At 38.7% G+C, this 19,535-nt stretch overlaps 1 protein-coding gene across 15 annotated transcripts in view; it reads right to left on the reverse strand.

Annotated features, from left to right (window-relative positions):
- The window catches only part of DOCK10 (dedicator of cytokinesis 10), a 141,229-nt gene that overhangs the window by 28,672 nt on the left and 93,022 nt on the right, over positions 1 to 19,535 (reverse strand). For 14 of the 15 annotated variants that reach the window (XM_019007829.2, XM_019007826.2, XM_033516580.1 and 11 more), the window contains exons 18-31: positions 18,832 to 18,897; positions 17,897 to 17,989; positions 15,946 to 16,069; positions 15,676 to 15,797; positions 14,948 to 15,034; positions 14,307 to 14,399; positions 12,166 to 12,284; positions 9,398 to 9,467; positions 6,379 to 6,492; positions 5,236 to 5,307; positions 4,693 to 4,839; positions 3,551 to 3,634; positions 681 to 777; positions 83 to 127 (exon numbers count right to left, since the gene is read on the reverse strand). In XM_019007829.2, coding sequence (XP_018863374.1) covers positions 83 to 127; positions 681 to 777; positions 3,551 to 3,634; positions 4,693 to 4,839; positions 5,236 to 5,307; positions 6,379 to 6,492; positions 9,398 to 9,467; positions 12,166 to 12,284; positions 14,307 to 14,399; positions 14,948 to 15,034; positions 15,676 to 15,797; positions 15,946 to 16,069; positions 17,897 to 17,989; positions 18,832 to 18,897 — 1,333 coding nt within the window. The remainder of the gene's footprint in view (positions 1 to 82; positions 128 to 680; positions 778 to 3,550; positions 3,635 to 4,692; positions 4,840 to 5,235; positions 5,308 to 6,378; positions 6,493 to 9,397; positions 9,468 to 12,165; positions 12,285 to 14,306; positions 14,400 to 14,947; positions 15,035 to 15,675; positions 15,798 to 15,945; positions 16,070 to 17,896; positions 17,990 to 18,831; positions 18,898 to 19,535) is intronic. The other variant, XM_033516574.1, reaches the window with a different exon arrangement.

The raw sequence follows: 19,535 nt of genomic DNA on the forward strand, positions 1-19,535 counted from the left end.
ATTTGCCACAATGCATTGCATGCCAAAAGTGGCAGTGGTCAAAGTAAAATTCTGCTCACTTATGCAGTCACGTTGCTCATACCTGATGTTCGATATTCCTGTGCTGATTCTGAGGGTGTCACAGTGTCTTCATTTTTCATAAACATAAGAAAATGGGAAAAATAGTGCATTTTAAAATTATTTGTAAAAAATATTTGCTCACTTTTCAAAAAAATTGATGCAAATTTGAACTAAACAGCTTCTACTGTTAAAAGAAGTGCCGAGTGTCAAAACTGAATTCATTTTTTGATGCTGAAAACTGAGGTAAAAAGGAGACAAGAGCCCACTGCTTGAGCTTCTCCCCATTCCTGCTGTACCTGTTGAAATCCTTTCCTAGTTCACCACCTCCCAAGGCTGCTGCAGTAGCCTTACTGATTTAGTAAATGTCATCACAAAAATTCCAGGTAAAACTTCCAGTGAAAAGCTTCCACCTCCCACCACCTAACTGAGCTGCCAGGTAATTGCATTTATTTATAGGCATACTGAAATTAAGTTATTTTTATCACACTGCTTAAGTAGCACACCTGAAAAGCTGTCTGGGGCTTTTGCCTGATGGCTCTTGAGAGAATTATTTATTATCTGCTCTTTGAACCTCCCAACAGCTCAGTGCTGTACAGGAACCCTCCTGAGAGGGGCCTTACCAGGAATGTTTGAAGACCTTATGGGCAGGCACAGAGGGATAAAGTGCTCATGGTGACAGACTTCTTGAAGAAAATCAAATTTGAACTGGTGTAAAGTCTGAAAATCACAACAGGCAACAGTTCAGTTCACATTAAAACAGGGAAAATGGTGAGACAGAGCTCCATTACTACTTATCTCTACCTCAAACTTCACACTCAGCAACAAAACTTTAGAGCTTGTTACACCAAGATGCACAAACAATAAACATGTGGTTTTCATCTCTGTTATCAAAGGAACTTGCCACAGACAAACAAGCCCTTTGGATTTTTAAACTGTGATTTTTCATTGAAGATGTAGTGATGAACCTAAGCTTGATCTAAACTAAATATTTACTGTATCCTTAAAGATACACTGTGTCTTTTGATGACATACACTATAGCATTGCATCATAGTGAAGAATCATCTCCAGTCCACAGAAATTTTGAACCATCATAGTTATTATGCTGTTTGTTTGCTTTTTTTTAATAAAGTTTCAGCCACACAGGTCACACACAGAGCCTTAGTGACAGTAGCAAAAACTGCCTCTGTTGATACCAATGAGTTCTACCCCCAAGGGATATGGGCAATATATAGTTTTGGTATTATTTCTTTAATATCTCCCTTCAAAGAAGCCATTTTTGGAGCCTTGCACCTACCTCAAGAATTAATCATTCTTTCTGTAATGATGTGACATTGAGATATAAAGATAATGCACCATTTCCAGCAACACATCTTTATTTCCATTGTCTCATCTCATTGTTCTCAGTGGTCAAAGCAGCCATCCTCAGTCATTCAGCAGCAGGATTATTCTGAATGCCCTAACACTAGAAAGCACTTATAAAAGTATTTTAATTTGCACTAAAATTGAATTGCATTTCTGCTGCTACCATCAGGCTGGGATCCCTAGAACATGCACTTTTCTGAGTCTACTGAGTAGGGGATGGTAGGGAATTTTCCCCTAAAATGTTTTATTGCACTGTAGTACATCTTCAGGAAAACAGGATGTTAACTGGACATGCTAATGGCAACTAAAGAAGTGAAGCATCTGAAATGTGTTTCCCAAGAGGAACTGTGACATTTAGAGGGAGCACAGCAATGAACTGATTTCTAATGAGGTATTTCAACTTTTGAATAAATGTTTTTCTAAAAAAAAATGTAAATGTCAAAATATGGAATACCATAAGGGATATTTCTGTGGAACAGTAATTATGTGGCTTCATCATCCAGACTTACAATAAATTCAAACTGCACTACTGCAGACTGATACGCCCACAAAATATTCAGGCAACAATATACACTGTTAAATTTTCTGAAAAGACAGGTCAGATGAAGTATCTTTTTTTTTTTGATACATAAATAATCCAGTTAAAGAGGAAAAAAACACAGGAAAAGAAATCTTGCAGCACATTTAGAAGACTTTTGCTTGGGCATTGGACTGAAATGAAAATGATGTAAGGCCTCTCTCTCCTTGAGGTCAGAAATCTCTGATTTTATTTTGTGACTATTGTTTCCAAGTGCCACAAAGCCTGCTCCAGCTGCACATCTGTCACAACTCCACAGTGAATCTGCTCCCACACACGCTGGCAGATGGATCTGGAGGGATGCTGGCAATGTTCACACACTTACTGCCAAGAAGGTGCAAAGTACTGCTCTGCACACTGATTAATCTCAGGCTTTTCCACTGACCATTAATGGGCTTTTTTAATTAAACATCTGTCTCTGTGGTTGAATGTATTTAGGGAAGTTTGAAATGTGGAAACAGTTTTCAGATTGCATAACATTATTTACAGAATTACAGACTTCAGGCTATGACATTAATAACAGAGACTCCATTCTACAGCTGTTTCAGAGATTATGTGAAAGACTCGAGTTCAGAATGAAGTTGGTTTTAGGAAAAAGCAAAGCAGACCTGGAGTAATCTCATTCTTTAGCTACAAATGCATATAATACCAGTAAAGAATTATAAAAAGTTAATGAACAAAAGCTTTGTGAGTTTTTTGGGGAAGGATGAATCATTCAAAGTGTATATCTTGACTGCATTATGTTACTATATATAAATATATATATATATATATATATATATATATATGCTCATAAACTCTGGCATGGAAGAGAAAAAGCCTGTGACTCATCCTGCTGGATGAAGAGCAAAGGAGTCATGCTGAATATATATATATATATATATGCTCATAAACTCTGGCATGGAAGAGAAAAAGCCTGTGACTCATCCTGCTGGATGAAGAGCAAAGGAGTCATGCTGAATAATTTGGGGACCTCTTGCTATTTAAAATTTATTGTTCAAACTATATCAGTGACTATTGCAGGTATTATAGAAAAAATTCAGGCTGCATGGAATTTTCCTCATAGCCACCTTAAACTAATTTGGAGCAGATTTTCCTTCTTGCATCATCAATGAGGTAAGAGCATGGCATTCACACAAAGTAAAGATGTTACAGTCTCACTTGAGTTTACACAATGATAACTTTTTCATATGTTCTTACTTCTCAAAGAAAATTACTGCCAATTGCTGATGATATTTATAGACAAGTGTACTTTCAAAGAATTAAAGCTTAAATCCAGTCTTTTGGATTCTTTGGTCTGAGCAGTCTGTGCAGAATCTGCTCTTGCAGGTCTCACTGAATATCTGTTTGAACATGGCTATTTACTCCTAGAGAAGGGGGCACATGGATTAAACCCAGGAAGTTTTAATCCATATTTACCCTAAATGTTCTCATTGACTTGAGTTCTGAGCATGGTGAAGTCATGGAATCATAGTTTCAATATAAAAAATATTCTGCTAGTCAGCCAGTTTAGAAAAAACCAGACACAAACAAATAAATCAGAGCCATACCTTGCTATCTCCAGCTCCAAACATACTTATATAGTTGTTGACCATCCTGAACACAAATCCACGATCCATAAATGTAAAACAGCGCTAAGAAATAGGGAAAAAAGAATAATATTTATAGGAAAAAAAATTCCATTATATGGCCTCAGTTACCTGATCACTTTGTGTCACCTGTACACTGGGATCATGTGCACAGATAAGTCTTAGGCAGGTCAAGGAACATCAGGGACTTGGTGAGTCTCCCTTGATTTTTATGTTTATTTTCAGTAATAATGAATTAATTCAAACTTTTCATTTTCACTGTGTCTAAAGCAGCCTAAAGTAACCACCACAGTGTACACTCAAGAAAGCTTCTCTAATGGCAGTCACCCCTGTATGGCAGCACTGCATCCACCCCTGGAGCTGGCAGGTGATGGGAGCTGAGCTGAGCATCTCCCTCAGGGACAGGGCAGGACTGGTGAGGAACAATCCAGCCACAATGCTCACTGTCTGAGCTATGCTCTCTCTCTGGGACACAGAGTGACACTGCACTGCTTCATGGTGAGAACACAGCTCTTCCTGACTGGTGGGGCTAAATTTTGACAAAAGGTGTGAAGGGTTTGAGGGCCTTGGTTCTGCAGTTACTGACATGTTTTCCTTGCAGTCAGCCTATAGGGTAGAGAATGCAATCCTGAATTCCCTCCTTCTCTGTGGTTCCTGAACTCTGCAAAACTGGCAAAGCTTCTGCTGCACACATTCAAACATGATTCCTTGATTAGGAACAATTAATGCATCCACAGTCATTCAGAATTACAGAATTTGAAAGAAGAGTATCAGCTCAAGTCTAACTGAAGTCACATTCCTTACCAAATGTTTTACCCATTTGAATATAATGTAAGAATCTGCAAAACTTAAAAACTTTGACTCTTAGAGAGCATAGACAGAAATGAATTACAATTCCATTAGGGCAGATTTACATGATTTTTTTTTATCCTCAAAGACCAAAGGCCATAGAAAACCAAACAATCAGTTACCGATGAACTTGGAAATTGAGCCATCCTCCACTCAGAACTGGTTTTACTCCCTTTGACTAGACTAGATTAGTCTGGAGTTTGTATTAAATGTGGGGAAATAAGTGCATGTGCTGTAATAACAAAACACCTCACCTTGAGAAATTTGGCAGTGCTGTAGTTTGCATTCCTGGTTTCCTCAAGAGCATCTTTGTACTTCCAAACAACATGGTCTGCTAAAACCATCACAAGTGTGTCCAGCTCGGTTTGAAATGATTCTGGAAACCTCTGAGTTCGGGAAACCTAAGCAGGGAATAGACCACCAACTTAAGAGTGCATGATGTTGCACATCAAACATTCAGGCCAAGAATAAAGACAATAACCACAGGCCATTCAACATAGAAGAAAAATATTCCTAGAGCTCCATAGATCCATTCTGATTACAAACCCCAAAGAGAAGAATCTGGTCCATATGAAAGTGGGAAATATATCCTCAAACTATCCTCAATCTGTCTTTGTACAATCAAGAACAAGTTTGAGCCTAGCTGGTAAGTTAATGTTTTTGTAGGTCAACCAAATATTTTACCAAGTATCACAGGATTTATTTTATGGGCCAGTCAAGAGGTGAAGTATATTCAAGTGTATTTGCTAGGATTCTGCATTTTATATTTACCCTATGTGATTTTGTGTAAAACTTACCTTTGTTTTATTTGTATCAACCAAATGCTGAGCCATTGATTTTAAGATGACTGCAAAGAAGAACCAGGAATGCTGTTCAAAAGAAGGAAAAGGGTGAATGAATAATGGTTACCAGAGAAACACCTTTTGATGCATCACCATTCCTCACAGATAGATTGCACAGTGTTAAACACTATGTGACAAATCAATTAAAAAATCTAAGTGTCATGTATTTGAATAACACTGGATTATGTTCTTAAGAGAGTTGAGGCCATCTCAGGCATTTTGTCACTGTGGCTTTTTGCAATTAGGAGCCTCCAAGCACCACCCCTATAAACTTTCCATTCCTCCAGAGCACCATCTTCATGGTTTGCTTGCAGGGAACTGGCAGGAAGGTGTGATGCAGAGAACCTCAGAGAATAACCTGCCCTGTGAGTTCCATCAGATGGGTAATTTGGCACAGAATAAGATGGTACTTGAACAGAGTGGTTCTTCAAATACCATTAGAAATATGAAAAGATACAATACAGATTAATATCTCAAGATGTGAAGCAAATACACTCCAATAGCTTATACACTGAAAAATAACCTAAACCACCCCACACCAAACCAAACCACAAGCACTTTTTTGTGGCTCAGGATTTCTGCAGGTTTTCTGCTTTTTTCAGACTATTTTTTGCTAACAGCTCAATAAAGAAAAACAGAACTGGCTCATTTTAAGCAGGTGAACACATTTTTTGCCTCTGGGAAGTCCTGGGCTGGACTGGGTACCTCTTGTACCATAACCCAGAGGCTCAGGGACGGACCTTGCAGATGTATGAATTTCATACAGATCAATATTTTCCCTGCATCTTCTGACTTAAAAATTAAAACAGAGTATCCTAAAAGTAATTGCCCACATCATACTGTGTAAGAACTGGGTCTCAGGTTCTGACTGAGCTGTGATAGACAGGAGGAATTTTACTATGCAAACCACAGCATCTTGAGGTATGTGTTATGCTGAGAACCTGCAGCAGCTCTGCTAATTCTGTGTGTTGAATCAATGCAGGATGTGATTTGCACAAGGGTCACACAGGGAAAAGGAAGAGGAGAAAGAGATAAGTGAGTTTCAGGCAGAAAACCAGTAGTACAACTACAAATTAGCTAATTCAAGCTATCATTCACCTTTAAAACCTGTTTCACAGTTACTTGTTCATTTGACTTCAGCAGACCAGTCATGTTCTTGGACAGCTCCTCATGGACAGTTCTTTCATCAAAAGATTTGGTCCTGAACACGTACTGAAGAAACAAAAATCAAAATTTTCCAAATGTGCATTAAAACAAATACAAAAAAGCATCAGTAGGAGACAAATTATTTGTGTACCACTAACAGCTGACAGTCTTCACTGCCAAAAGATCTTGACTGAACAATCCATCCACATAAAGTTTAATTTCCCTGGCAGTAATGGCACAACACTGCTCCCCTACAAAACCTCAGTTTTAAACACAGCTTCCTGTTGATTTCAGATTAATGTGAATCAAGAGGAAATTCAGCTTAAAATCAGTGCTATGATATACTTTTCAATAGATGATAGGATCCTGACACTTCCAAACTGCCTTTCAAGCCATTTCACCTGGGAAGAAAAGAAAAAGCAAGCAGAGGAAGCGTGGAGGGCTTTCCACCCACCTAGTCCAGGTCACCTTTCACCTGCTCCTTCCTTCCTGTGGCAACAGCTACTCAGAGCTGGTAAGAACTCTTCATCCTGAAAGGTGTGGAGCACCCACTGCAGCTGACTGATGGGCAAAACTTGCAGACACTGAGCCCTCAGGGGAGGAATTCACCTACCAAGCTGCTAGGAACTCATAAAATCACCATGAGTATTCAAAAATTTAAGCTAACAATTTGGTACCACTGTACCTTCCCTACAGCAGGAGCTCTGACAGGGCATCAGTTGGGATCAAAAATCTTTTCAATATCACCAGGCTGGCAAAAGAAACAAATATATCTTGAAAACAGATTATTAATATTCAGCTTTGTTTCCACAGCAGATGCCATAAGCTTCTCCCTGTGCAGTCTGGCACTTCTGGGTCCAGTTATTTAAGTCAGTGTAATTTCATATTATTGCTGCATTGTGAGTCACAATTCTCTACTTACTTATTCCCAAAACAGCATTTGTAAAGTAGGTATTTGTTTCCTTACAGATGGAAAACAAAGAGATTACTAGCTAGTGGGTTTTGACTGCTGCTGGAAATGAGAAAACAGACCAAATGGACTTATGGTGTGACTTAATGATCACCTGTCATTTCAAAGATTATTAGCTGGCATGTAGTAGATATCTACTGCAATTTTGAAAAGTTATTGAGTAGAAGAGGTTTTAATACCCATTTAATTAACTACATTTACATGCTACATAGGTTATTTATTTTGGAGCCTGAAGAGCTCTGCTGGACCTCAGCAGAATTCTTCTGTGCTTAAATTGAGGTACTTGAGACTGAAACTGAACTATGCAGAGGCTGAGGTGCATGACCTCTAAACACACACTCATAAAGTAGGAAAGTAAATCTATGCCATGCAAATATCAATCAAGAGTTGTCAACACTGAAATTAAAATGTTTTCCCATTTAGCAGCCTAACTCCCATCATGTTTTCATATTTCTACCCATAAACATGCTGAAGTCTCCAGTTTATCAGGAATGTGCTTGCTTTCACTTTATTCCTAAAGTGAAACACCTCCATCCAGGCCTATGTCACAAACACTACTCATCATCCACAAATGAAATGTACTTTATAAGAGCTACTTGTTGCACAGTGAAGCAGGATGTCACTACAGACAGCACTCCACACACTTGTCTGTCTCTCACAGGTTCTTTCCATGACTGTGGGGGATCTCTCATTGCCATCATGATCTCCATTAGCTCTGTCACCACTGACCAGAGCAAGACAAGAGACAAAGTGATGGCAAAATCTCCTTCAACTCTTTGAATAACCTTCAGTTCCCCTCTATTCTGCTCTTTGAAATACACAGATAGGTCAGCAAAGACAACACTCAAAGGTATTACAACTTTGTCACTACTGATTCATCAAGCATGAGTAGAACAAAAATTATCATCCCTCTCCACTGCAATTAAGAGGGTAAACAACAAAGGCAAGGGAAGGGAATAATAAGTGAAACAGCCTTAATGGGGCTCACTTGTCTATGGATGCTTCTGTCCATGCCAGTAGCTGCAGTTAATTTGTGCTTCTGATTAAAACCACTGCTTCATAAAACTCGCAGCTTATCAAGCTGTTGCCCAAGTGTATTGATGATGAGATAGCTGCTGGCCAACAGTATTATTTGTACTCATTTAATGGATTGAAAGAATCAAAAAAGGCTGAAGAAATAGGGAAAAGTCACAGAATCTGAATTCCACAGATAAGAAAAGAATTTATGTAGAACAGCACAAGCTAAAACAAGGGACCTTGAGACTAAAATAGTGATTTTTTAATCAAAAGTTTAGTTACAAAGCTACAGCTTCCTAAGAGACATGAAGCCATCTGGCAACCACGAGTAGCACCCAGAGGTACCTTGTTCATAAAAATTGCTACTTGTGGATCTTTTTCAAGGGACTGACAGGAAAGGGATTCAAAGGGAGGGCAACCCTGTACCTGTATAACAGAGATGGCCAGATATTTTATAGTGATAAATCTCATCACAGTCAAGAGGAGTGCTGCAGACTGAAAGCAGCATCAAATGTCTCTCACTGGTATCCATCTAGTTGAAGTTTCACAAGCTTTTACGTTATCTCCCCCTTCCCTTCTCTCAAACCCTGCACAGTGGGAAATTCTCAGTTTAGCATCATTTCACAAAGACTGACACTAACCCTACACTCCTAAAAGATCAGTGGTAATACATTTGCACCAGATTTTGGTTCTAAAATATAAGTTCTAGAGATCAGCTGAATGCATTGTGGCTTCTCCTTCCTGTGCTTGCTCAACTTCTGTGAAAAAACAAAGCTGCAGTAGCAGAGACCTGAGCAGCTGCTTGTCCTCAACAGAAGAGTTTTAAAATTTCTTAACCAGGATCTCTCAGTGGCAGAAAGTTATGATGCAAGTGCAGAAAAAGCTGCAAACAAGTACAACTAAGAGTAAACAGGAACAAATCCCACAAAACCACCAAGCCCAATCCATCTCTCCACAAATATAACATTCCAATACCGGCCATACCATCACATAAGAATTGATGCAGTTGTCTAGTTGTTCTTCATGGCACTTGGCAACAATGTTGGTAAGTACTCTGCAAGATAAAAGAACAAAACTTTGAGCTATTTCGTGTCATAAGGCAGAGAAAGTCTACCTGATACACTGTCCTGTTCTTGTAAGCTCTTGTAAACAGTGCATGAGAGATGTGATCCAAATGATGAATAACGTGCAAAATCTGTCCAGTGGGAAAAGCCAGTCATTTCTTGGGCTTTCCACTTGTTTGGACTGTGCTGTTACATATGCATTTTCTTAACATTGTACCCAGTGTTAAGGATAGTAACTGTACTGTAACCATAACAAGAGGAAATATTAACTAACTGAACTTTATGCAGGCCTTGGATACTTAGGGATAACAAAAATTAGAATACTTTACTGAAACAGACAGAGCACCTTTCTCCAGGAATGCTACTTGCTAAGCTCTCTCAGTTCTTTGTAATTGTGCAAATTCCCTGATACTTTGCTTATGCTGGCACAAGTCATCAAAGAGCAGCACAAGGCTGGGCTGCAGCCCGAGCAGGTCCCTCTGCAGCCGTGTCTGCTCACACCCTTCAGCCCAGCACAGCACCCTCAGAACTGCACAGCAGGGACTGGCTGGACTCTCAGAGACACCACGGGCAACCCTGGGCATCAGCAACAGGGAAGAAAATTGCCAGGATCACACCAGCACCCACTGTAAAACCTCAGCTCCTACAAACCGAGAATTTAACTGTGTGAAGCTGAGAATTGCAGCAAAGTTTTCTCTTCAATTTGTAGGTGGACCATCTTTGTTTGAGATCACCCTGCTCATTTTTTCAGGATACTTAATATAGAAAAGACTCTGCTACTTTATAATCTTATTTTTATGTTAAAGAATTCAGGGATAGGCATAGTAACAGTATGACTAAAATAGATTAATAATATGCCTGACTGTGGTCCACATACCAGTACTCCTTTTAACTAGCTTGGTGATTTGAGTGACTTCTGGCAATTCCTATCATTGGATCAAAAAGCTTTCTAAGTCCTTTAAGTATTTTAAATTGATCTCATTTCTTGCTGTTAGTAGGAGAAGTAAAACTCACAGCAAAACACAAAAGATGTGACAGAATTAGTTGTGCCAGTTCTGATCTTTTAACCTTCGTTATGATTTGAAACTGAAATGAGTTCTGGCAAAAATGTGACAGAGAAATGATGGCATGACTGGGCCCCTGGACAAGTAAATAACCATGGATATAAAAGGAATAATGTTTTCTTCACAACACATAAGCCAATACATGCTCTCATTCTGTTGTTATTGCTTTCAGTAAGTTCAACACAAGCTGCTTCAAGCTATTCACAGTGTGTATATATAGGACACGTCAATGAATGGCACACACAGCAGACATGCAGAGTCCCACTGGCATCAGCTCTGCCAGCACAAAAGACAAGATGCCTCATATGCAAGAAAAACACTGAGAATCCTTCTTTTATTCCTTTTTTTTTTTGTGGTTTTTTTTTTGTTTGTTTGTTTTTTTTTTGTTTGGGTCAGGTGTGTGTACAGTCAAAATTTGAAGCATGGAAAAAAAAACCAACAACATCCTTCCATTTTTCTACCTAACCATTAAAACTGTATTTTAAATAGCTGGTTCTTCTACAGCATTTTTCCAGTCAGTTAACTCATGCTGAAATTCTACCCTGGGACAGAATTAATCATTTTCTCTAGACCTAACATCAGTTGATTTGGTGGCCACCAAGGTGTCCCCAACAAAGGTCTGCTGGCCTCTTCCTCTTTAAAATGGTGTGCAGTGATGAAATCACACACACTGATGAGGAAAGGATCTTTTAATCCCAGTACCTAGCTGTGGTAAAACTGGACTTTGCCCTGAAAAATGCCATGATCCTTTGATAAAGCATATTGAAACTCTAGCTCTCCAAGGCCAAGATGGGGAACTCTGCTTCCTTGTTCCTTTAAGTTTCCCTAAATAATTGTTCTTCAGGAATGAATTCTGAAGCACAATCTCTGTAAGGAAAGAAAAAATACTGACAGCAGATCAGTCTAACAGGCTTGCAGAGGACAGTTGTAATTTTTTCCTACTAGTAGTATTGTAGTCCCCATGTTTAGCTGCTGGATGAAGTACAACAAAAACATCACTATGGCCACAAGTAAATGCAGCACAACTTTCTGCCCTCCTGCAGAGACCAATAATAATAATCTCACCAGTATTTTTTTTTCCTGCTGCCCTGATTAAAAGCATCAATAAAGACAATTTCATTATGCAAGGGGTGAAAGACTCAGCAAATCATTGCAGTTGTTTGCCTGCTCTCTGGAAAATGCTTCTATTGCTTTTCAGTTATTGCTGATATATTCTAATTAAAATATGCCCCTGCATGGTGTGACCTGGTTGTTTGCACTGAATGCAGCAAGATGATGAGCTCTTCCTGTGCTCAACTCCACACCCTCACAACCAAAACATAAAAACCAGAAACACAAAAACATAAACCAGAGTTGAAACCCAGCTTTGCCAGGAAAAGTTTAGCTGCACTTAGCTTTCCCTATGATTGTCTCAGGGCAGACAGACATGTCCACCATGGTCAGTGATTTCCAGCCCCATGATACCAACACTCTTCCATGTGTTATTTGCTGAGCTCAGTGCTAAGGGGAAGAAGCATTCTCCCCTGCTGAAGTCTAAATGTCATGGAGCAGCTATGACTGGACTAAGACCTGCATTTGTGCTCCTGAGTGAGTTCTGCACATCACACAGGAGTTATCCAGGTACCTGGTCACAGCTGTTGTAACTTCATCATCACTGTTCTGCACCAAAACCCAGAAGAGTTGGTTCAGGACAACAGGAAGAAAATTCATAATCACATGGATCTTCTCAATCCTCAACAAATTCTGTAAGGGAGGTAAGAAAGTGAGAGACTTTCAACACAAGCAATGGAAGCTGACAGGTGCCATGCAGCTTGGCTGCTTCAGCAGGTGCTTCAACCACTGGTGTAACAGCAGGAGGAAAACAGATCAACTAAACAGAGAACTGGTTCCCCATTAAGCTTGTTTTAAATATATGACCATATATCAACATGACTGCAGGTATTGTCCAAATTTCAGAATTGCAGTATTTTGTGCTATACTGATTTAAGGGCAAAAAAAAAAACAACAAAGGAGAGAAACCCAAATAAATTTTTATATTTCACTAAGGATACTATCTAAGGGCAATAAAAGAAGTCAACTATTTTCAAAACATACATTTGCTAGTATTTTTTGGAAAACTCTTCTTTTTTTATGCAGAGATCTGATAAACTCAACTTGTTGTGGCTTAAATACTTTTGTTAAAAGCACAGTGGTAAAAATTAGTATTAACATGCTAACCTAATATTTTATTATTTTCTCTAATCAAGAAAGGTACTGAGCATTTAATAAAATGCAAACAAACTCCTTTGCATTTCTCCTAGGTTTTTTATTTCAGGTTTTTCCAAATCATTCCAGAACTTCTAACAAAGGTACTAGCAATTTATAAATAAAAGCAAAATACCCTGGGGAAGATTACTTATTCTCTGGTTATATTGTATAGTTGACTCCTTGTTGCATACAACACTGTCTCTGTTTTCCAATAAATTCACTGGAATATTTTAAAAGGTAAACTACAAAGAGCAGATAAAGAATGGTGGAATTGCTGTGAAAACTAGACCACAAGTGGACTATGCAATTCTGGTGGTTTAGACAACCAGCTTACTGTCCAGAAAGTTGTAAAGCTTTTATGGATTCCTAAACTTTACCTGCTATGCTCAGTGGCTTTCCAAAAATGAATTAAGGACTTAATTCTGTAGAAGTATTAGCTCTAAATAACACTGATGCTTTGATTTGTGAACACACACCTTAATTTCTTTAAATCAAGACAGCATTTGAAAACAAAGCCACTCTTTTCAGGTCTGCAGGTAAACCTGCATCTACAAACAAAAGTAGTGGCCATCCTTATGGATTTGTCCAGAGAAGTACCATGTTTTATTGGAACTTATTCTTTGCTTACTAAAGAAAAAATCTCTCCCCAAGCAGCTTGTATCTGATTAAGGTGCATTCATACAGGAAAACATCACCAGTGAAGGAAAGGGGGAAAGCACCTACATGGTGGTGACATTTAAATCCCCAAACACCTGCTGGATTTTACAGAGTGGTAAAAGGAAATATAATAAATGTCATATGTATGATGTTTCAGTCAGTTCAGAGATGCAACAGAGTCACATCTGCCTTCAGTTTTCTTGCTTATCTGTCTGGTAATGCTCCACAAGCCTAGAGCACAGCAAGAACTCTGGATTTCAGCACTCAGGAACAGATAAAGAATTAGGGCTTTACATTTACCTGCTGCTCTTCTAATTTGCTTGTCATACTCCTCCCTTCTCAGTTTTTGACCTCTACTGAATACAGACACATTTAATGCAGCTCTTGCCTCATCTTTGTAGATGCTCTTTCTGGTTTCAGAACTTGACAGGTAACAAGCACCCTTGATTTATACACACCAAACACCCTGAGCAGCCCTTTGAACAGCATCCAGGTTTTTAGAGGAGGTAAGAACAGAAGTTATTTAAGGCAAGAGAGGATTATCAGGAATACTGCAGCTCTATAGGCCACAGCTCCCTGCCCCAGACATTACTGGAGCAACATTCCCTTATCCCCTAATGGGATCTGAGCCTGGGCATGGGCTGGATTAGCAGAGCTGCTGGGGCAGATGCAGCCCTGCTCTGGATGAGAAGGGATGGGAGGCAGCTGGTGACCAGAAGTGCATCTGTCACACCGAGTCCATCTGTCTGGAGCTGTCACAGACCCTCTGCCTCCTGGTAAACCTGTGCCATGGTGGGGGATGAGCTGAGAGAAACCCTAAATACAGTTGTATAGTTCAGATTGTGTTGCAGATTACTTTACCTTACATGAACTGATAAAGTTTGAGGTAGGAGTCTGAGACAGATCCTTTTCCCTTTCCTGGCACTGATGGAAAAAGTTATTCAGGTATGGATCCTAAAATAGGAAATAATCCCATTAATGTATATTGCAGATGATTAGAATTTAGTGCCAGAAATTGGTTACAGCAATCACCAGTGACACCCATGAACACACTTGGTCCCCACCATCTCCTACTGGAGTCACAGAAAGAAAATCAATTTATTGAGTCCAACCCATTGGCCAGCACAGCTTGCTAAATTCTAGGTGCTTTGACAAATCCTTTTTCACTGCCCTGAGTGATTAATTTTTTTCCTCATAACCTGAGGGGTTTCAAAGGCCAGACTTTTTTTTTTTCTTCCTTATGCTTATAAATTATTTTCTTGCTGTTTAAACTGATATTCTAAAATTTTTCTATTGGTATTATTTTAAACTATTTTTATTTTTCCTTGAGTATGTATCCTTAAAGTATGTATTCCATCACTGGCATCTTGCTCTTCTGCATTGAAATAATCTTTAAGTGTTACAGAAACAAATTCATGCATGATATTAAAACCCCTTTCAGACATTCTCTGACACTTTTTGTGTACAAGCAGGTCACAGAGCTGAGAGGAATGTTGGCTTACCTGAGTATTTACTGTTGATACAACGAAAGTAGAGACTTTGAAAAGTGGTTTCCCACTGTCTACCCATTTTATATCACTGCCAATCTGCTGTTAAAACAAACAAACAAATAAAAAATGTTCCACCTATTTCCTACTTATTCAAGCTTGCATCAAATTTTCAGTGCAGAGCTTTGCACTTGAGTGCATGAACTGCACTGGCTGCTGTGCTTTCAAACACCATCCCTGCAGCACAAACCCACTTTGCAGCACACCAACACTGCCCTTCAAGGGACCAGATCCTGCCCCACCCTGTCCTCATGACAATAGCAAAACAAACACAAGGAGGCAGAAATAATCCAAGCTGGACTGGATCAGCAGGAAAATATGATATCACATCACAAAACTGGAGAATGAATCATGACTGTGGATCACATCAGCTGGAGAACGAATGTCATATGGCCTGAGTTTGTGAAAAGAGCTCTTTTTGACCATTCTGATTCACATTTTGAGGAGTTATAACATTGTAGAATACATAAAATACACTTTTTCCATATACACCTGTGAATCTGCAACATAGGACACTCAGTTCAGTGCTGCATATATTAGTTCCTATAGTCAGCAATAAGCAAGTGAGTATAAGTTACTAGTTACCATTTACTCCCCAGCAAATGCAAATAGAAATCTGATCTCATGAAAAACAGCTGCAAATGAATGTTCTGTGCCATTTGAGTAGCATGGAGAATGAATACCTTTGTGCTGGCTGGCTCCTGAAGGCTCAGGTAGTTGGGGGGCAGGCTGCTGGCCACTGGCACGTGGTGCTCCTGGGAAGCCAACTGGGCATCTTTCAACAAAGGGAGCCAGGCAAACCCCACTGTGCACAACAAATAAATGGCACTCTTTGGAAAAACAAGCTTCTAAAGTTTAAAGGAAGACAATAACATCCAGCCAAAAACTTTGCAATCCTTATTTGAATGTACATAATGTAAATTTATAATTGAAAGTAATTCTACTACAGGTACCTGGTGTTTCCAGAGCCTCTTTCTTTTTGGCATTAGCTTTTGCATTTATGTCACAGGTGACATGATAAAATGAAAACAGAATGTGGTGTTTCTTATGGAGTTGAGTGGGAAGTTCAATTTTCACCTGAAATGTAAAATGTTACACCTCACTTTAGTTTAAAAATCAATCAAACCAGGCATCAGAGATGGGCTTAATGAGTGACATCTCTCTACACACAGGTCTAAGTGTGGCCTGCCTCTCTTGGGTAATGTTTGCCTCATGGTAAGAAATGCTCTTTTAAGGACTGTTTATGATGATCATCTATCACTTTTACCTAAAACAGCTTTTTTCCACTTTGTCTTGTGGAGGAATATTTTCATAAATGATGAAAGAACATATGATGAAAGAGGACAGAACTAAAAAGTGGTGGACTCTGCTTAGACATGATCACCTGCACTTTAGCAGCCATAAATAGCCAGCCCCATGCTCATATTTTCAGGATGACCAAACTAAACTAAAACTAAAATGACATCTCTGCTACTGCTTCATCATAATTTTATGGCAAAGACCAAGTAATAAATGCTGAAGTGAAAATAAACTTTTATTTATAATTTCATGCCTTCCATGAAATCCTACATACTGGTTTTCAGGTATTATTAGTCTACTGGAATAAAAATACAAATTAATCAGAGCATGCTACCATGAGAACAAATAAAAATGACCCTCTGCTCTTGTGAGCTGTGATGAAATTTATCCAAGCTAATCCTATGCTAAAGTAAGGGTTAGAAATCATTGATAAATGCTTCCAGGGTTAAATCAGCTTATGGGTAAGAACCTGATACCATAAACACAGATATAAAATGGGCAGACAATTTTCTTTTTTATATCTTACATTCTTTTAAATTCTGCATTTGCTTTACTAGGGACATTTAGGACAGGTGCACACCTCTTCCAGCCAAATTGGCTATTCACATCTGAATTCAGCTCCTCATTCAGGTTCAAAGCAATCTCCCCAATCCAAGTGGCTTGCTAGCATCACTTTCAGATGTGTTAAACCCCAAAACACATCTTGTAAAGGATTAGCAAGGAGTTCAAAATATCTGAAAATGTAATGCTTTAAGTTCCACCTCAGTTCCTAAACAGGAATCTTAAAACTGATGCTTCACATGTAATTGTACGTTATCTGCTGATCTTGCCTTAGCAATTTTATCAAACTAAATTTTTACTGAGAAAGGAAATTTTACTGACTATGAATTTGGAAAATGCTGGCTATAAACTCTATGCTGTTTGCCAGTCTTATCACTACATGTAAAGCAGAAGTGGAAAATCCAGAACAGACACTTGACATTCACAAGCCATCAAACACACCAGTCACTGATAGGGTGAAATTAAGTTCACCTGCAGGAAGCCTGGGAATCAACACTTGGTGTTGGTGAAACATAAGAGATGCACGTGTGAGTAACATTTGGCAAAGGCCACCATATGAAATGCTCTAGAGCTGCATCCCCAAAAGCAGCAGCTAAAGGACTTGCTGCAGCCACCACACGTCACTGTACATTCTGTTCAGACCACTGGATCAACAAAAATGCCCCAATGCAAATCTTATATGTCAGAGGGGGATTTGTTCTGACACTTGGCTCCACACTTCATCATGATGTTTACTGTTTCCATTAAATTCAGAGATGCAGCTGGACCCTTAATGTAATCCAGACATGCATTTTAGAGAGCTCCACTGTTCCTAATTAATTCTACAGCATCTTAACTGTACTTAGAACATCTTACACAAGGAAGGATGCACTGAGTTGATTTAAGAAGAGAAAACAAAACGTGAGACTGCATGTCAGTCCACACAGCACAACCCTTCCAGATACACAAGCAATGGCAACAGAAGTGTTCTGTACAGATATTTTTCTGTCTCATTGGCAAACATGTGGGATTGGCAGACATTAATGAAAAAAAAAGCATACTGACCTCATCATAGAAATCAGGATTCTGGGAATGATGTAGCACAGCAGTGTAGGCTGAGGTTGTAAATAAGGGTCCACCTGGCTTCCCATAAATACACTGATAAAAGTAACATGTTTTCATTACATTGGGAAATTCTGCTAAAGATACTAGTATTGGTATATCTAATATGTATGTACATTTAAAACAATTATCATGAAAAATTGATCATTACTTTATCAAATATTAAAAGAAATGTTTTAAGTGTTCAAACCTGGATTTTTTTATACACACTTCCAGTAAAAGTCCATTGACTCTGTGAAAATTACCCTATGCTCAATTAAGCAATGCAGACTCCTTAGACTTTTTCCTTGCTGTTATCAATTTGAGAGTTTTCTGTAAAAAGCTTTACAAAATCTATTTCTCTTTTATGCAGTTCAATACACAATACAGTGCTTCTACTGACTTTCCAATGTTACAAAAGCTGTTAATCTCTTTTCTGGCAGGGTCCTGTCTGGGTGCTCTTGATTACTGAGTAATGGCAGTTTTATTTATTGCTGGGAAAACTAGACCACAGTCAGACTATGCAACAGCCCTTGGGCAATGGCAAAGTTAAGAATTAAGTCTCAGGTCCTTCTAATTTTGTGCCTCACCCTTTTCAATCAAGTCTCCTGAGCACAATGAGAAATGTAGGATAAGTGATAAATTCTAGAAAAAGCAAGCTGTGCTGTAAAATATATAATAATCTCTAATATTATCTCCTTTTCCTCCACCAGTCAGAACTGCAAAATGGAATCACTGTGACCTGCTGGGGTCTAACAGAACCACAGAGCAATATCAGAGGGATTTATGACAATATCCACTCTTGAATTGTTCTGGTTCAGTATCATCCTTATTCCTGGATTTTACAAGTAGCATCCTCAGAAACAGCACCCTCTGAATATGCTCCTCTTGCAGCTCACCTTGAGTGGCTTTGCTCCTTCTTCATCAGAGCTTTTGAACTCAATGCACACTGTTATATTCCGAGCCTGGAGAGACAGGATATTAAAGCTGAGATCAGAAATGGGTACCCATAAAAACTCAGGTAAACTACAGAGCTGGAATAAGGCCTTTTCAGAATCCAAGAGAAACACCCAGATGGTATATCAATATTTATAAATGCCTGTAAGTCTCACCAGAAATAAAATTTCCTAGAAATATGCAAAATGCGAGCCAGGCCTTGAAGTGACTGTGTAGAAGTAGAATATTAAGTGACCAGGACTTACCTGTATCTTGTCCTTAATTAGTTTTCAACCACCATGGAAACACAAGTGGTACCAGGTTTAATTAAAGAATTACAAACATTATCTTGATTAATTTTATCTGCACATGGTATGTCAATAATATAAAGCCCTTAAGCAAATTGTGAAGATTTTTATATATAATGAAATATATTATTTAATAATTTTAAGATAATTACCGCATTATGTCTCTTTGAATCACTGTTACAACTTAAAATTAACCCATAGATTCATTAAAATTGTACCAGTTTTATCATTGCAAAAGCTGAAAAAAAATGAAGAGCCAACTCAAGTGACATCACCATTTTCCCCTCTTTTATATAAGTTCTTGATTCCTAAAAAAGCTCATGCAGGCCACTACTACCCCATGCTGGCCTCAATCAGTC

Source organism: Parus major, chromosome 9 (assembly GCF_001522545.3).
Source record: "Parus major isolate Abel chromosome 9, Parus_major1.1, whole genome shotgun sequence".
In the NCBI taxonomy this organism is placed as follows: Eukaryota; Metazoa; Chordata; class Aves; order Passeriformes; family Paridae; genus Parus; species Parus major.